General features: G+C 49.5%; 1 protein-coding gene across 10 annotated transcripts in view; it reads left to right on the top strand.

The window, feature by feature from the left end:
- Positions 1 to 15,201, top strand: part of GHRH (growth hormone releasing hormone) — a 38,471-nt gene extending 23,270 nt beyond the window's left edge. For 3 of the 10 annotated variants that reach the window (XR_008517158.1, XR_008517165.1, XR_008517164.1), the window contains 5 exons: positions 9,502 to 9,603; positions 9,896 to 10,000; positions 12,049 to 12,168; positions 12,958 to 13,175; positions 13,934 to 15,201. Coding sequence is in view for 2 of the 10 variants with exons in the window: in XM_054542255.2 (XP_054398230.1) it covers positions 9,521 to 9,603; positions 9,896 to 10,000; positions 12,049 to 12,168; positions 15,054 to 15,072 (327 nt within the window). In the remaining 8 variants the exon portion in view is untranslated. Of the gene's footprint in view, positions 1 to 4,579; positions 4,692 to 5,540; positions 5,672 to 9,501; positions 9,604 to 9,895; positions 10,001 to 12,048; positions 12,169 to 12,957; positions 13,176 to 13,933 lie in introns of all 10 variants that reach the window. The other 7 variants (XR_008517160.1, XR_008517159.1, XR_008517161.1 and 4 more) reach the window with 6 other exon arrangements.
- Positions 15,202 to 16,768: the final 1,567 nt, after the last annotated feature.

Here is a 16,768-nt window from a genome sequence, read left to right as displayed (position 1 = left end):
TCAAAAAAAAAAAAAAAAAAGTTCATAGCAGCATAATTCATAGTAGCCCCAAACTGGAATCAACCTAAATGCCCATCAAGGTGAATGGGTAAACAAACAGTCATACATCCATGCAATGGAATAAAAAGGAACAAACTATTAATACCTGGATCAACATCGATGAAGGTCAAACGTTATGCTGAGTGAAAGAAGCCAGACGCCAAAAAGCGTGTATTTTATTTGATTTATTATGATTTACTCATCATATAAAAGATTCCATTTATAGGAATTTCCTAGCAAAGGAAAAACTGTAAGACAGCAGATTAGGGGTTGCCTAGGGCAGGGGGCAGGAGTGGGGACTGAGAGCAAATGGGCTAGAGGGAATTTTTGGAGGGACAGAAGCGTTCCAAAACAGGATTGTGGCAATGGTGGCACCACCGTATAAATGTATGAAAACTTATGGAGCCATAGACTTAAAATCAGTGAGCTTTATGATACGTGAATTATTTTTTGTTTGTTTGTTTTTTAGACGGAGTCTCACTCTGTCGCCCAGGATGGAGCACAGTGGCGTGATCTTGGCTCACTGCAACCTCCACCTCCCTGGTTCAAGCAATTCCCCTGCCTCAGCCTCCCGAGTAGCTGGGATTACAGGCCCATGCCACCAGGCCCGGCTAATTTTTTTGTATTTTTAGTAGAGACGGGGTTTCACCATGTTGGCCAGATTGGTCTCGAACTCCTGACCTCAGGCAATCCGCCTGCCTCGGCCTTCCCAAAGTGCTGAGATTACAGGCGTAAGCCACCGTGCCCGGCCAAACTGTTGAAGTTCTTTTAAAAAAAAAAAAATTAGAGCTGGTAGGCCCAGGAAGGGCCTTAGTGTGGGGCAAAAAAATTGGAAATCGGAAAACTTTTGTTTCCTTTTTTTTTCAATAGAGACAGGGTGTCACTCCATTGCCCAGGCTGGAGTACGGAGGCACAAACATAGCTCACTGCAGCCTCCAACTCCTGGGCTCAAGTGATCCTCCTGCCTCAGCCTCCCAAGTAGCTGGGGCTGCAAGGAAGTCAGAAAACATGTTTTGAGTCATAGCTCTTCCAGCTGCTGACTAGCTCTGTGGCTGTGGCTGAGCACGTAACCTTCCGTGCCTGTTTCCTCATTTACCGCAATGACAAGAACAGCAATTATCAAAGCTAAATTGTGAGGTCTGCCCTATGCCAGGTCTGCCCTTTATGCAATGTCACAATAATCCTCACCCAACAGCCTCATAAGTTGAGCTCTATCACTCCCATTTTACAAATAAGAAAACTGAGATAGGGCGTGAAGTCTGTAGCACAATGCCTGGCACAGAGTTTCAACCGAGGCTGGATTCTGAGTCCCATGGCTTCTCCGGGCAACTCCGTGTAACCTGCATCTGTGCCCTGGCCCAGCGTCCATTCTGGGTGCCCAGCTCTGCATGGTCCCCACTTTGCGTTTCCAGGAGTCACCCCACACTTCCTGACTGTACAATAGCCCATAGCCCTGGGGCTCCCAACTGCTTCGTCTGCTCCCTGCTGCTGTGACCTGCGCTTTTTTTTTTTTTTAATAATATTTAAGTTTTGGCCAGGACAACATAGTGAGATCTCATCTCTACTAAAAATAAACAAAATTAGCTGGGCATGGTGGCGTGCAACTGCAGTCCCAGCTACTCAGGAGGCTGAGGTTGGGGATTGCTTGAGCCCAGGAGGTCAAGCCTGCAGTGAGCTGAGATCTCACCACTGCACTCTAGCCTGAGCGAGACCCTGTCTCCAAAAAATTAAATAAATAAAATAATAATAATAATTAATTTAAAGCTATCAACCCATTTATTTTTATTTTTATATTTATTTATTTTTATTTTTTATTTTTTATTTTTATTTTTTTTTTGAGATGGAGTCTCGCTCTGTCACCCAGGCTGGAGTGCAGTGGCGCCATCTGGGTTCACTGCAAGCTTCACCTCCCGGGTTCACGCCATGCTCCTGCCTCAGCCTTCTGAGTAGCTGGGACTACAGGCATCTGCCACCACGCCCGGCTAATTTTTTGTATTTTTAATAGAGACAGGGTTTCACCATGTTAGCCAGGATGATCTCGATCTCCTGACCTCGTGATCCGCCCGCCTCAGCCTCCCAAGGTGCTGGGATTACAGACGTGAACCACCATGCCCTGCCTTTTATTTATTTATTTATTTTTTTGAGACAGAGTCTCACTCTGTCGTTCAAGCTGAAGTGCAGTGGCGCCATCTCGGCTCACTGCAACCTCTGCCTCTGGGGCTTAAGCGATTCTTGTGTCTCAGCCTCCCCAGTAGCTGGAATTACAGGCACACGCCACCACATCCAGCTAATTTTTTTGTATTTTAGTAGAGACGGGGTTTCACCACGTTGCCCAGAGTGGTCACGAACTCCTGAGCTCAGGCAGTCCGCCCGCCTCGGCCTCCCAAAGTGCTGGGATTACAGGCATGAGCCACCGCATCTGGCCACTATCAGCCCATTCTTAATCCTTGGGGATCTGGCCTGACCTGACCACTTCGTATCCTGGCCAGCAAGGTGACATACCACCCAAGCCTTGCTTCTGTGAGAAACATCTCGTATTTGCTAGATGCCAAGAACATGGCTCAGTGCAGGCTAAGAAGCAGAACCACAAAATAGTGTTGCTAAGGGGACTCTTGGAAATTACTGGCTTGTAATTGTGACCCATTGAGGTACCTCAGGGATAGGCAGGGGGGTCTCCACTTCCCCCTCTTCAACCAGAGTAGCCCCATATTAAAAACCTGTCTCTGTAGGTTTCCAAAGAAAGAGTTTTGCCACTTTTTAAAAAATGGGCTGGGTGTGGTGGCTCACACCTGTCATCCCAGTACTTTGGGAGGCAGAGGCGGGTGGATCACCTGAGGTCAGAAGTTTGAGACCAGCCTGGCCAACATGGCGAAATCCCATCTCTACTAAAATACAAAACTTAGCCAGGCATGGTGGTACGTGCCTGCAATCCCAGCTACTCTGGAGGCTGAGGCAGGAGAATCATTTGAACCCGGGAGGTGGAGGTTGCAGTGAGTCGAGATTATGCCACTGCACTCCAACCTGGGTGACAAAGATAGACTCCCTCTCAAAAAAAAAGTCTGAAAGTTGCTGTTCTATGTCAACTCTCAAGTTTCCAGGCAGAAACTGAGGCCTGGAGGGTAGAATTTTTTTTTCTTTTTTTGAGACAGAGTCTCGCTCTGTCGCCCAGGCTGGAGTGCAGTGGCACGATCTCGGCTCACTGCAACCTCCACCTCCCGGGTTCAAGCAATTCTCCTGCCTCAGCCTCCTGAGTAGCTGGGATTACAGGCACCCACTACCACACTCAGCTAATTTTTGTATTTTTAGTAGAGACGGGGTTTCACCATGTTGGTCAGGCTGGTCTCGAACCCCTGACCTCGTGATCCACCCGCTTCAGCCTCCCAAAGTGCTGGGATTACAGGTGTGAGCCACCGCGCCCGGCCAGGTAGAAGTAACTTCCTAAGGGTCACAGAGGTCATGATTGACAGGCTTGGGAGAGGCAGCAGGTCCCTAGACTCGAGGCTTGGAGCTCTTTCCGCACCTCCACAATGGCCGCCTGGGAAACCAGAGCTTCTGCTTCCTATGCTTTTATGTCATTCCTGAGGATTTCTTAGCTACAGGCTAGAGAAATCTGGAAACACAACAGCTCTCCCAAGGTTTTCCATCTCTTCCCTCTCATTTCACACTTCTCTGAGGCAACTGCCAGTGTCTGGCTGCCTTGACAGATGACGACGGATGCCCCCAGGCTAGCTGTTGAAATCAGCCTGTGACCAAGCGGGTGTAAATCAAATAGTGCAGAATTCTGATAATTGGACGACAAGGGAGATAGGGAACAAATTCCCCACTAAGGAGAGAATAACGCTTATTCATAATGTTGTCTACCCAAAGGTGGAATAAAATTACACAGGGACAAAACTAAATTATATGAACTTTTAAAAAGGCACATTTATCTTGGAGAATCAATAAACTCTTGGTGTTTCACTGTTATGAGTTCTCCAATTATTTTTAACACATATTTTTTCTTTTTTTAAAAAATATATTTTTTGAGATAGAGTCTTGCTCTGTCACCCAGGCTGGAGTGCAGTAGCGTGGTCTTGGCTCACTGCAACCTCCGCCTCCCAGGCTCAGGTGACACTCTTGCCTCAGCCACCTGAGTAACTGGGACTACACCTATGTGCCACCACGCCCAGCTAATTTTTAATTTTTTTGTAGAGACAGGGTCTCATTATGTTGCCCAGGTTGGTCTCAAACTTCTGAGCTCAGGCAATCCACCCACCTCAGCCTCCCAAAGTACTAGGATGGCAGGTGTGAGCCACCGCGCCCAGCCGAGTTCTCCAATCACTATTATAGCAGTATATATTCTCTATATCCTCTTGGAATAATGTTACAACTTTGTATTCTGTCCACCCTGTCAAAGATAAAGGGAGAATTTACCAGGAGTCTAAGTTTGCAAGGGGCCAAACCTCTTTCACCAATAGGGTTTGTCAGTGTGATGTGATGCTAAAAACAGTCCTTTGGTTGACTTGTGGGTAATTGATTCTCTGACGCTGACAACGCTTAGGAAAATGAAGGGATAAATGATGGGAACGCCAGGCGGCTGCCAGAGCAAACACCCAGCCCAGGGCCCCTGGATTTGAGCAGTGCCTTGGAGCAGAGGGAGATCTTCTCATCAGGTGAGAGGGGTGGCCCTGGGGGGCTAGGCTGGGTGGGGGTAAGAAAAGTTAACCTTCTCACGAACTCAGAAACACTGAGTCCAAGAGGCCCACTGCCATCCTCTTTGCCCATGGACTGGTGAGTACATTTGAGCCCCTCTCTGGATAAAATCACCCCTCAATAGGAGCTCTGGAATAGGCTTTTGATGGTGCCGTCTGGGGCTTGTCTTAACTTGGGCGCGTGGCGGACTGGCTCCAGCTGTCTGTCGCAGGTGGTGAGGTCTCAGTGCTCCTTCGAGGGTGCGTGGGCAGGCTTCGGGGGCAAACGTGAGTTGGCTCGATTTTCCTATCGGCGATGGGATTCTGCCATGGATCAGAGACGAGCCAAGTGGCTGTGCAAATCAATACTGCTCATAGATCACTCAGAACTGATTCAATGTAATTGCTGGGAAATTGATAACATTTTGCTTTCTTGCTCAATTGCAGCCGCACTCTTTACTCCAGGTTTTAGACACAATTATCTGCCTTTGGCGTCCTCCGCTACCCCACGCCTGTCTCCTGATCCTTGCTTTAATGGTCCTGAAGTATTTGTGTCTTTCACCATAGACTGCCTCAAACCCCTTCTGGAAGGAGGTGGAGTGTCACTCTTTTGAATGACAGTTCAGGATGCTTCCTCGTTAAAAACTTAGATTTCTTTTAACGTGGAATGCTGTCGCTGAAACAGTTTATAAACCAGATCAGGAAGTCTATGCTTCGGGGTGCTCAAATTTCAAAGGGGAATATTCAATGAAGGTTAAAGATGTTCTTTCCCTGGGTTTTCAAAAATGGCCTTGTGAATTTGGGTTCCTGAGACCTGACCTCTGTCGTTAGCTGCAGGTGAATCTGCAGAATTCTCCTGGCATTCCTGGCATGAAGGCTGGCAAAAGGTGCCAACGGATGTAGATCAAGTGCCCGTTTATCCTGAATCCAGGCAATCTCAAGTACATCTAATCACAGAATCAGTAAGCACTGCAGGAAGCTAACCGATGATCATATTGATAGATTATAAACTCTGGAGTGCCTTCAGTCATCAGAGTTGTCAGCAATGCTGTTGGGCTCGGCTGCACTTCATTTAGTGAATTTTGACTCCTTAAGTTGTCATGTGGAATGTGTCTGTTGACAACTATTTTATTTTATTCTTTGAGATAGGGTCTTGCTGTGACACTTAGGCTACTGTGCAGTGGCACTATCATGGATCCCTGCAGCCTTAACCTCCCGGGCTCAAGCAATCCTCCTACATCAGCCTCCAGAGTAGCTGGGACTACAGGCATGTGCCACCATGCCTAGATAAGTTTTTGTTTGTTTGTTTGTAGATATGGGGTCTCGCTATGTTGCTCAGGCTGGAGCTATTTTATCCTTAGTGACATAACCTCTATTCTTATCTTACCCTACACTGGATAATTCTTGTTTCCCATTTTCATCCAGTGGGATCTGCAAACCCATGGATTCGGTTCTCATAGTTCAGAGGTTGCTGTGGGGTCTTGACCTATGCCTGGGGCATGGGATTTATGGCAAATGTTGAGCCTCTTGGTTAACTTGTGCAGTTACTGAGCCTTATCTTCAATGAGCGGGGTATTGTGTTTACTATGACTTGCCCTCCCCACCAAAGTCTGCCCTCCTATAAGGTTGTTTCAACTCCCTGAAACTACTGGGTGTGCATAGGGAGGGGCCAATCAAGCAGGTCTTCCTGTTTGTCCCCGTTCTTTCTTCCCCAGAGGCCCAACAACAAAGAGCAAGAAGCTTTCCTTTTTTTCAGACCCTTTCCCACGTGCAGGTGATGAAGGCTGAGGCTCCCTGTGAATGGGGAATACTGTGAATAGAGCATTGTACCTGGGAGGCTTCAGCATGGAGCGGAAGGAAGTCTGCCGGCCTGGGAATGAGGAGGCCCATTCTGAAGTGCCCACTCCAAAACTAATTTGATGGAGAACCATGGAAAATGTCCTTGTCCTCTCTAGGCTCTTTTCCTTGGCTGTAAGAGGAGCATGGGGATGCCTGCTCCAGAGGGAGAGTGCAAGGATGGGTTGTGGAGCCTGATAGGGCACAGGGGCTGGGAATCACTTGTGCCAGCCCTTGGGAGAAGGGGCAGGCAGAGGGAGAGCTTAAGCCAAGAGAAGGGGTTTGAGCTTTATTCTGGAGGGAGTGGGAAGCTGAGGGCTTCTGAGCAGGGGAGGGAGGTGATTGGGGACCTAGATCTGCCTGAATCTTTAAAGATCAGCAGCAAAGAAGGCAAGAAAGCCAGGCTGCAGTTGGGAGACAGAAAAGGCAGTGGTTTCTGTCAAGGGGCCCTGCTTGCGTCCAAAGATCTCCCAGCTTAGGAAATTCCACTTCTGGAGAGGCAGCCTGGACCAGGTGGGGAGAAGGCGGACCAGACGTGGTATGGTGCGATGAGGAGGACGGAAGCCTGCCGAGCCTTGGTCTGAGGAACAAAGGCTTAAGTCAGACATGCGGAACATATCTAAAGGGACAGTCGTGTGGCTGCAGGTGCAGAGGCTCCGGCCCAGCAGGCGGATGTTACACAGCCAGCCCTCGGGGCAGATTCCGTGTTCTCATCTTTTCTCTAGCCACAGTCCTTACCGGAACAGTAGAGGCTTAACAAATATTTTCAGGAGAAGGAGATTTGGGCTTGACACGATGAGACAAACTTCCTAACAATAAGAACTGCCTGGGCCGGGCATTGTGGCTCATGCCTGTAATCTCAACTCTTTGGGAGGCTGAGGCAGGGGGATCACTTAAGCCCGGGGGTTTGAAACCAGCCTCGGCAATATAGCGAGACTTTATCTTTACAAAAAATTTCAAAATTAGCTGGGCATGATGGCACATGCCTGCTGTCCCAGCTACTCAGGAGGCTGAGGCAGGAGGATTGCTTGAGCCCAGGAGTTTGAGGCTGCAGTGAGCTGTGATTGCACCACTGCACCTCAGCCTGGGCCACAGAGTGAGACCCTCTCTCAAAATAAATAAATAAAGAACCACCTGGAAATAAGCTCCCAGGCCTGGGGGTAGTGAGCTCCCTGTCATTCGCTGGCAGCAAGTGCTCACTCGAGCAGGAAGTGGAGGACGGCCAGTGTGCGTGTTGTGGGGATGCTCATGTCATGGAGGGAGGGGCTGACCACTGAGGCCTGGGCTGCTGCTCCCTCCAGCTCTGCAGGTTCAGGGTCTCAGGCTGCAGTGAGCAGACCCCGTGAGTGCTGCCTGGGGACCCAAGGCATCCCTGGGTTAGAGGAGACTTCAGTGCCTTCAGAAAGGAGGGTGATACCCTGAGAGGGCCAGGAGAGCAAGGTGGGTTCTGCCAGTGCTGGCCCTGCCTGCCAGAACTCCTCAGCAGGACCCAGGAGCGGGAGGGAAGGAAGCCATGCGAGGAGACTGTGGGAAAGGCAGGGGTGCTGGCCATCTCTGGGGCTGGCTGGGCCTCTGGATGGATCTACACCCCCATGGAGTAGACATCCTGCTGAGAGAAGGAGAAACCCATGGGAGATGGGGGGACCCAATTCCTAGGTGGCCAAGTTCCCCGAGGCCAGCCGTGTTTCCATGCTTGGGCAGGTCTGGGCTGACAGCAGTGGCACTTGCCCCGGCGGAGGCGGGCTCTGTCCCCTGCTGGCTGTTTTTCCGCTAATTGCAGAGCATGGTGTCCGCAGGCCCCAATTAAGGGTAGTTACAGGACCTATGAGATGACTGCGCCACACTGGCTCCCCTGGCTCTTCGGTCTCTTCCAGGACTAAAACTCTTCAGCGAAATCTAAGTGTCTGGAGCAAGACTTAGAGCCCTTCTCCCCTCTCTCCAACTCCAAACAAAATTAAAACAGGAAGAGCGTGCCCTCTGAGAGGGTTGGTCTTAGGTAGCCACAGCAAAGGTTTCTAGAGAATTCCCTATTGGTTCAGGCACCTCACCTCACCAGATCCTTACAGGAGCCGAAGTAGGAGGTCTAGTTACCATCTCGGTTTTATGGCCGGGGAAAATAAGGCTCGGAGAGGTGAAGCCACTTGTCCTAGGACACACAGCTAATGACAGCAGAGCCAGGATTTGAACTTCCAGTTTGTCTGACTCAGAGCTGAGCAGTTACCCTTGCTGCCTGCTGTCACTGCCACACTGGATAGGGTTGAATGAGGGGCACTGAGAGAAGGTTCTTTGACCTTCCCCATTCCTTGCTAAGGGATCCCATTTATTTTATTAATTTTTTTTTTTTTTTTTTTCGAGACAGGGTCTCACTTTGTCACCCAGTGTGGAGTGCATGGGATGATCTTGGCTCACTGCAACTTCCACCTCCTGGGTTCAAGGGATTCTCATGCCTCAGCCTACCGAGTAGCTGGGATTATAGGCACACGCCACCAGTCCTGTCTCATTTTTGTATTTTTAGTAGAGATGGGGTTTCACCAGTTGGCCAGGCTGGTCTCAAACTCCTGGCCTCAGGTGATCCGCCCACCTCAGCCTCCCAAAGTGCTGGGATTACAGGCGTGAGCCACCGTGCCTGGCCCCAAATCCTACTTCTAATGCCTTATGGCAAGGGGAAATTTCCCTACTATCACTGGTTTTCGGTTCAACCCTATGTGGTTGGCAAGGGAGCTCCATCACGCCCATTCTACAGATGGAGAAAATGAAGTCAGAGCAGGTGGCTGGCAGAGGCAGAACGTGAACTCAGGTCTGTCTGACTTCCAGCGTCTGCGTTCTTTTTCCCATCCCACAGCTTCCAGAAACCAAGGACCAAGGCTTGCCATGGAGCCAAGCCCAGGGCTGGGCCAGTGAAGGCCATCCCGATGGCTGTGGCCATACCTGACCTTCCCCTCCTGTCACTCTGCAGGTGCCACCCTGGGTGAAGGATGCCACTCTGGGTGTTCTTCTTTGTGATCCTCACCCTCAGCAGCAGCTCCCACTGCTCCCCACCTCCCCCTTTGACCCTCAGGTAAGCAGCCCCTGGGGAAAGTTCCCACCACTCCCAAGCCATCCCTGCCATGGGGCAGACTCAGCCCATCAGCTGGGCCCTGGCTATGTCTCCAGGCAGCACCCACTGCCCGTCCTTGCAGAGGAGGCAGACACAGCTTCACAGAGGTCACTCAGAGGCGTTTGAGTCTCTCTTGGGATGAGTGGGACAGATGGCAACAGAAGGATCTTGCAGAGACATGGCGAGTGCAGCCATGACTGTCCTCTCGCCTGGCTTCCACCCCGCCCTCTGACCCCTGACTCCTTCCGCACAGGATGCGGCGGTATGCAGATGCCATCTTCACCAACAGCTACCGGAAGGTGCTGGGTCAGCTGTCCGCCCGCAAGCTGCTCCAGGACATCATGAGCAGGCAGCAGGGGTAAGCAGGAGTTCTAGTGATTTCTTCCCACACCCTGCAGCAGAGTCTTCAGGAGCTTGTTCCCTACAGGGGACCAGGGACCAATTCAGATCTCTTCCTTGGCACAGCAAGTGTCATTTCTGGACTTCCCATAGCAAAAGGGTTCCAGCGTTCAACCTCAGCTTACCTCCACACCTACCATGTGCCTCTTCCGGCTACACTCCGACAGCAGCCACACTGGCAGTAGTTACCATTTAATCATGACTCCATGCCAGAAACAAAGGCTCTGCCCTGGGACATTTACAGACACTTGGCACAGTGCTGGGCACACAGGATGCCCTTGGTAGTGTCAGCTACTATTACTCTTAGTTTCTTGCTTTCTTTTTTTTAGAGACAGGGTCTGTTGCCCTGGCTGGAGTACAGTGGAATGATCATGCCTCATTGTAACCTCAAATGCCTGGACTCTAGCGACCCTCCCATCTTAGCCTCTCAAGTAGCTGGGACTACCAGTGTGCACCACCATAACTGACTATTTTATTTTTTGTAGAGATGGGGTCTCACTATGTTGCCCAGGCTGGTCTCGAACTCCTGGCCTCAAGCAATCCTCCCACCTTGGCCTCCCAAATCATTGGGATTACAGTTGTGAGCCACCTTGCCCAGCTTTTAGTTTCTTCTTTAATCTTCATAACAACCCTTATCCCCATTGTACAGGGTTAATAGCTTTTTTTTTTTTTTTTTTGAGATGGAATCTCGCTCTGTCCCCCACGCTGGAGTGCAATGGCACAATCTCAGCTCACTGCAAGCTCCGCCTCCCGGGTTCCGCCATTCTCCTGCCTCAGCTTCCCGAGTAGCCGAGACTACAGGTGCCCACCACCACTCCCAGATAATTTTTTGTATATTTTAGTAGAGACGGGGTTTCACCGTGTTAGCGAGGATGGTCTCGATCTCCTGACCTCGTGATCTGCCCGCCTCGGCCTCCCAAAGTGCGGGGATTACAGGCGTGAGCCACCGCGCCCTGGCCCAGGGTTAATAGCTTTTAAAGGACACACAGAGAGTGGCAGAGTTTGGAGCCAAACTGCCTGACTCTATAGCCTGTATGTTTTTTAGTTTTTACTTTGAAAAAAATCTCAAACTTACAAAAAAGTTGCAACAAAAGCACAATGGACTTCCAAATACCCTTCCAATTCCTAACATTTTATCACATTTGCTTACTCTATATCTATAGCTAGGTATAGATACATACACACAGAAACACATATGCACATTAAGTATTGTTATCATTTTTGCTGAACCATTTGAGAGTAAATTGCAGTCATCATGACCCTTTACCCTTAGGTACTTCTACATGTGTTTCCTAATACCTAACCAAAGGACATCCCCTTACATAATCATAATATAATTATCAATTATAATCCATATTCAAATTTTACCAGTTGTCCCAAAATGTCCTTTATAACAATTATTTCTTTTTCTGATCTGGGACCCAATCCAGGATCATGGATACCATTTAGTTGTCATGTCCCTTCAGTTTCTTTTAATCTGGAATCGTTCCTCAGTCTTTCATGACATTGACAGTTTTGATTAGTAAAGGCTAATGATTTATAGAATGTCCTTCATGTTGAATTTGCCAGACATATCCCCATGATTAGAGGATGCATTCCTCTAATGATGATTAGAGGAATCAGGTGATGCATTCACAGAAGTAGTGTTGCGTCCTTCTCAGTGCCTGGTATCAGGAGGCACAGGATGGCAATTTGTGCCATTATTGGTGGATTATTGGTAGATGGTAACTTCGATCAGTTGGTTAACATGGTGTCTGCTAGGTTTCTCCTCTATAAAGTTATTTTTCCCTCTATAATTAATAATCTGTTGGGAGACGTTTTGCAACTGTGTACACTTGTACTTCTGTGCTCTTCACTACTATATATACTGCCTCCCTAAGTGTGGCTGAATCTAATTCAGTTGGGTAGAAGAGTCCACACCAGATATTGAAATAGGCATAGGGATATACCCCTGCCTCTCCACATCCTACCCAGATAGGAACTAGTTCTCTTTTTCTAACCACACAGAGAGAGCAACCAAGAGCGAGGAGCAAGGGCACGGCTTGGCCGCCAGGTAGATGGCATGTGGGCAGAACAAAAGCAAATGGAATTGGAGAGCATCCTGGTGGCCCTGCTGCAGAAGCACAGGTATGGGTGTGTGTGCATGTGTGCATCTAGGGACTTCAGGGCTTCCTACCCCGTGGTTTGCTGAGAAAAGGAAAAAATCCACTCCTCTCTGAAGGTATGGGGCTCTGCCAAACAAACCAAGAACAAGGACCCTCCTGACAGACATTAAGAACTAGGAGAGTGGCTGGGTATGGTGGCTCACCTGTAATCCCAACACTTTGGGAGGCCGAGGTGGGTGGATCATCTGAGGTCGGGAGTTCAAGACCAACCTGGCCAACATGGCAAAACCCTGTCTCTATTACAAATACAAAAATTAGCCGGGTGTAGTGGCTCACACCTGTAATCCCAGCCATTCTGGAGGCTGAGGCAGGAGAATCACTTGAAGCTGGGAGGCGGAGGTTGCAGTGAGCTGAGATCGCACCATTGCACTCCAGCCTGAGCCACAGAGCAAGACTCTGTCTAAAAAAAAAAAAAAAAAAAAAAAAGAACTAGGGGAGTGCCCGGGTGCAGTGGCTCATGCCTATAATCCCAGCACTTTGGGAGGCTGATGGGGAAGGATCACTGGAGGCCAGGAGTTTGAGACCAGCTTGCCCAATATAGTGAGATCCCATCTCAATCAATCAATCAATCAATCAATCAATATTAGGTGAGTTCTTTAGTCATGAAGGTTGGAAAGTGTCTGATGGAGACCACATCTTATCCATGGCTATATCCCAGTGCGGAGCCAGAGGCCAGGCTCAGTGTCCACGCCCAAAAATGTTACTCACTGAATGGTTCCATGATACGACCCAGAAATCTGAATTTTAACAGGTGTCCCCAAGGATTCGGCTGCAGGTGAACTGACAGGCATGCTCTGGATCCCTTGCCAAGTTCAAAAAACTATCAAGCCAAAGACAGACCAGCCCTCCCACACCCTGTGGTAGATGAGTGTGTGCAGACACACAATCAGCAGACGAGAGACATGATGACTGTCGTTCCCCAGCTCACTGGCCCTCACGTTTCTCCTGGGAGTCTACAGAGGAGGAAAAGTGAGACAAAGAGGAGGCGGCAGCTGGCCCCAAGTCAGGGACTGGCAGGCCCAGACCTGTTTTGCTTCCCCTGGAACTTCTTTGCACAAAGCCCCCACTTCATGGGCAAAGTTTCCCAAAAATGTCGTGGCTGTTTGGAGAAACTCTGCTGGGGTTTAGAGCCTGATTTGTTGTTGTTGTTGTTGTTGTTGTTGTTGTTGTTGTTGTAGGAGATGGAGTTTCACTCTCATCACCCAGGCTGGAGTGCAGTGGCGTGATCTCGGCTCACTGCAGCCTCTGCCTCCAGGGTTCAAGTGATTCTCAGCCTCCCGAGTAGCTGGGATTACAGGCGCCTGCCACCATGCCCGGCTGATTTTTGTACTTTTAGTAGAGACAGGGTTTCACCATGTTGGCCAGGCTGGTCTTGAACTCCTGACCTCAGGTGATCCGCCCTCCTCGGCCTCCCCAAGTGCTGGGATTACAGGCACCCGCCACCACACCCAGCTAATTTTTTGTACCTTTAGTAGAGATGGGGTTTCACCATGCGGGCCAGGCTGGTCTCAAACTCCTGACCTCAGGTGATCCACCTGCCTTGGCCTCCCAAAGTGCTGGGATTACAGGCATGAGCCACCACACCCGGCCTAGAGCCTGATTCAACTGCCAGCACAAGCAGGTCCCAGTGTGGCTCTGCTGGGCACTTCTGGTCCAACCTATTAAGCAAATCCTGTTCCCAGCAGAGCTCTCCATGGCCTCTCTCACCTTCTTCCCAACCCGATTAGACACCACCAGCCCAGAGATTTCACCACCTACAAGCAGCACCAGGCCTACGGCAGATGACAGGAGGGGCGACAACCAGTCTGGGAGGCGGGAAGAACACCTGGGCCCCAGGCCTGTTTCCGCAACTAGCGGCACAGCAACACACTTGTTAGTTTCGACTCTGTGAAAGGAGGGGTTAGCTCTTACCATCTCTAGAGTCCGCAAGACTAGAGTTCAAAAATAATATCTCTAAGAAGAATGCCTCCTCTGTGCCTCGCAGGCTGGGATTAGGTAATTGTTCACCTGCTATGGCTCTCATCAGGCCCCGGTAGGGTGGATGGCTCCATGGAGGGCTAATCCTAAGAATGCAGGCTTTGTTCCCGCAAGTTAAAAGCCAGAGGCTTCACGGAGATTGAAATCATAGAGCCTGCAGAGCTGGCAGGAAGGGCCCCGAAGGCTGCTACAGCCATTGTTCCCCCTCCAGCTCGACTGCTGCAAATACCAGGATATCACTGGTGAGCAGGAATCAGTTCCTGCTTTAGAGTGCAGAGTAGAGCCGTGTGACAGATGGCACACTTTTGCACCCATCATTCATTGTGGCCATGTAACAGCCCTGTAAGGAAACTGAGGCTCGGGTTTAGCCATCCTCCCACCCCTGTAAAGACCATCCAGTGACTATGACATGCCACGCTCTGGACCGGAGGCATAGCAGGGTACAGGACGGCAGCGACCCCTGCTCTCATGGAATTCATAACGCACCGAAGCAGCAAGGAACTAGACACGTTCTTGTACAGTCAATTACTTCACTGTGATGAGTGGGAAGAGATGCTGGGGAGTGGTGATGGTGAGGCTGGGAGAACGCTGAGCCTGTCTGGGGATTAGAGGAAGCTTCTTCAAGGGGAAGTGACTGGCCCAGGGTCTCGGTGGGAGTTGGCTGGCAGAGCAGAGAGCAGGGGCTAAGCCTGGGACTCACCTTGCTGGCACGCTTGCTTGCGCATCCTTCCCTCCACCCCACACTGCCTCTTTTGGAATCCAAAAGGCCAGCTCCTGCCACGGGAGCACCCGTCACCCTGGTTCCATGCATCCCACTCTAGCCACCCTTACTTCAATTCCCCGGATTGAGCTTGATCTTTCTTTCTGCAGCAGGAACTCCCAGGGATGAAGATTCCTCCTGTGACCCGGGCTACCTGTAGCCCAAACGCAACTGGATCCAGTTAATCCTCTTTCATTTCTGACCCACTTTTTCCTTTGTAAATACAATAAAATTCCCCCATACCGGTGTGCATTTAAATGTTCTTTTCTCTTCAGCCTAATTTTTTATGTGTTTTACATAGTTACATTTCCCAAAGTGGTATTACGAGGTATAATTTTTTTTAAAGCTAACATTTACCAAGCACGCAGAGTGCAAACCAGGCAGCTTCATGCATAGAATCTCATATGCTCCTTAGACAGGCTGATGGAGGGTACTGGCATCCTCCTCCTTTCACAGACAAGGAACTGAGGCACAGAAAGTGTAACCAAATTGCCCACAGTCACACCTGGCAAATGAGAGCACTAGGATTCAAATCCAGGCAAGTCCAACTCAGAACCAGCTCTTAACCACATTCAACTAACTTTGATCAAAGTCATCCTTCACCCATGTGTGATTTGCTCTTCTATAAGCAATACCACTTATTGATTCAACAAACTTTTTTTTTTTTTTTTTTTTGAGACAGAGTTTCACTCTTGTTGCCCAGGCTGGAGTGCAATGGCATGATCTTGGCTCACCACAACCTCTGCCTCCCGGGTTCAAGTGTTTCTCCTTCCTGAGCCTCCCGAGTAGCTGGGATTACAGGCATGTGCCACCACGCCCAGCTAATTTTGTATTTTTAGTAGAGATGGGGTTTCTCCATGTTGGTCAGGCTGGTCTCGAACTCCTGACCTCAGGTGATCTGCCTGCCTCGGCCTCCCAAAGTGTTGGGATTACAGGCGTGAGCCATCGCACCCGGCCTTCATTCAACAGACATTTATAGAACACCCATTCTGTGCCAGGTATTGTTCTGGGCACTGGAGAGATAGTCAGGAACAAAGTCCCTGACCTTATAGAGCTTATATTCCAACGCATGTGTGGTGGGGGAGACAATAATAAACACAAGTCAATATAGAATATGTCAGATGTTGGCAAGTGCAAAGGATAAAGCTTTAAAGGGCTGGGGACTGCTGGGGGTATAATTTGATCTACGCTGTGTATATGTGAAGGCCTCACTGATGATGTGACATTTGAGTAAAGACCTGAGGAAGAGAGGGAGTTGGCTTTGTAAATATCACAGTAAAGAACATCCCAGGCAGAGTGAAAACTCAACAAAGGCTTAGAGGCAGGAGTGTGGAAGGAGGACTAGCAAGCATCAATGTGGCTACCTGGGCCAGAGCAAGGATGTCAGTGGAAAGAAAAGAGTCTTGGAGGAGCAGGAGGCCGGCTCGTGGGGACACTTGGAGGTGTTAAAAAAAAAAAAAAAAGTGACAAATTTACCTTATGTTTTTGTTTTTTTTTTGTTTTGTTTTGTTTTTTTGAGACGGAGTCTCACTCTCTTGCCCAGGCTGGAGTGCACTGGCATGATCTCGGCTCACTGCAACCTCCACCACCAGGGTTCAAGTGATTCTCCTGCCTCACCCTCCCGAGTAGCTGGGATTACAGGCATGTGCCACCATACCCAGCTAATTTTTGTATTTTTTTTAGTAGAGACAGGGTTACGCCAGGTTGGCCAGGCTGGTCTTGAACTCCTGACCTCAGGTGATCCACCCGCCTCAGACTCCCAAAGTGCTGGGATTACAGGCGTGAGCCACCACCCCCAACCCAAATAGAGTTTTAAAGATTGAAT

This window comes from Pongo abelii, chromosome 21 (genome assembly GCF_028885655.2).
Source record: "Pongo abelii isolate AG06213 chromosome 21, NHGRI_mPonAbe1-v2.0_pri, whole genome shotgun sequence".
Classification (NCBI taxonomy): domain Eukaryota; kingdom Metazoa; phylum Chordata; class Mammalia; order Primates; family Hominidae; genus Pongo; species Pongo abelii.
Note: the sequence above shows the minus strand (reverse complement) of the source record. Positions and strands in the feature narration are given on the sequence as shown.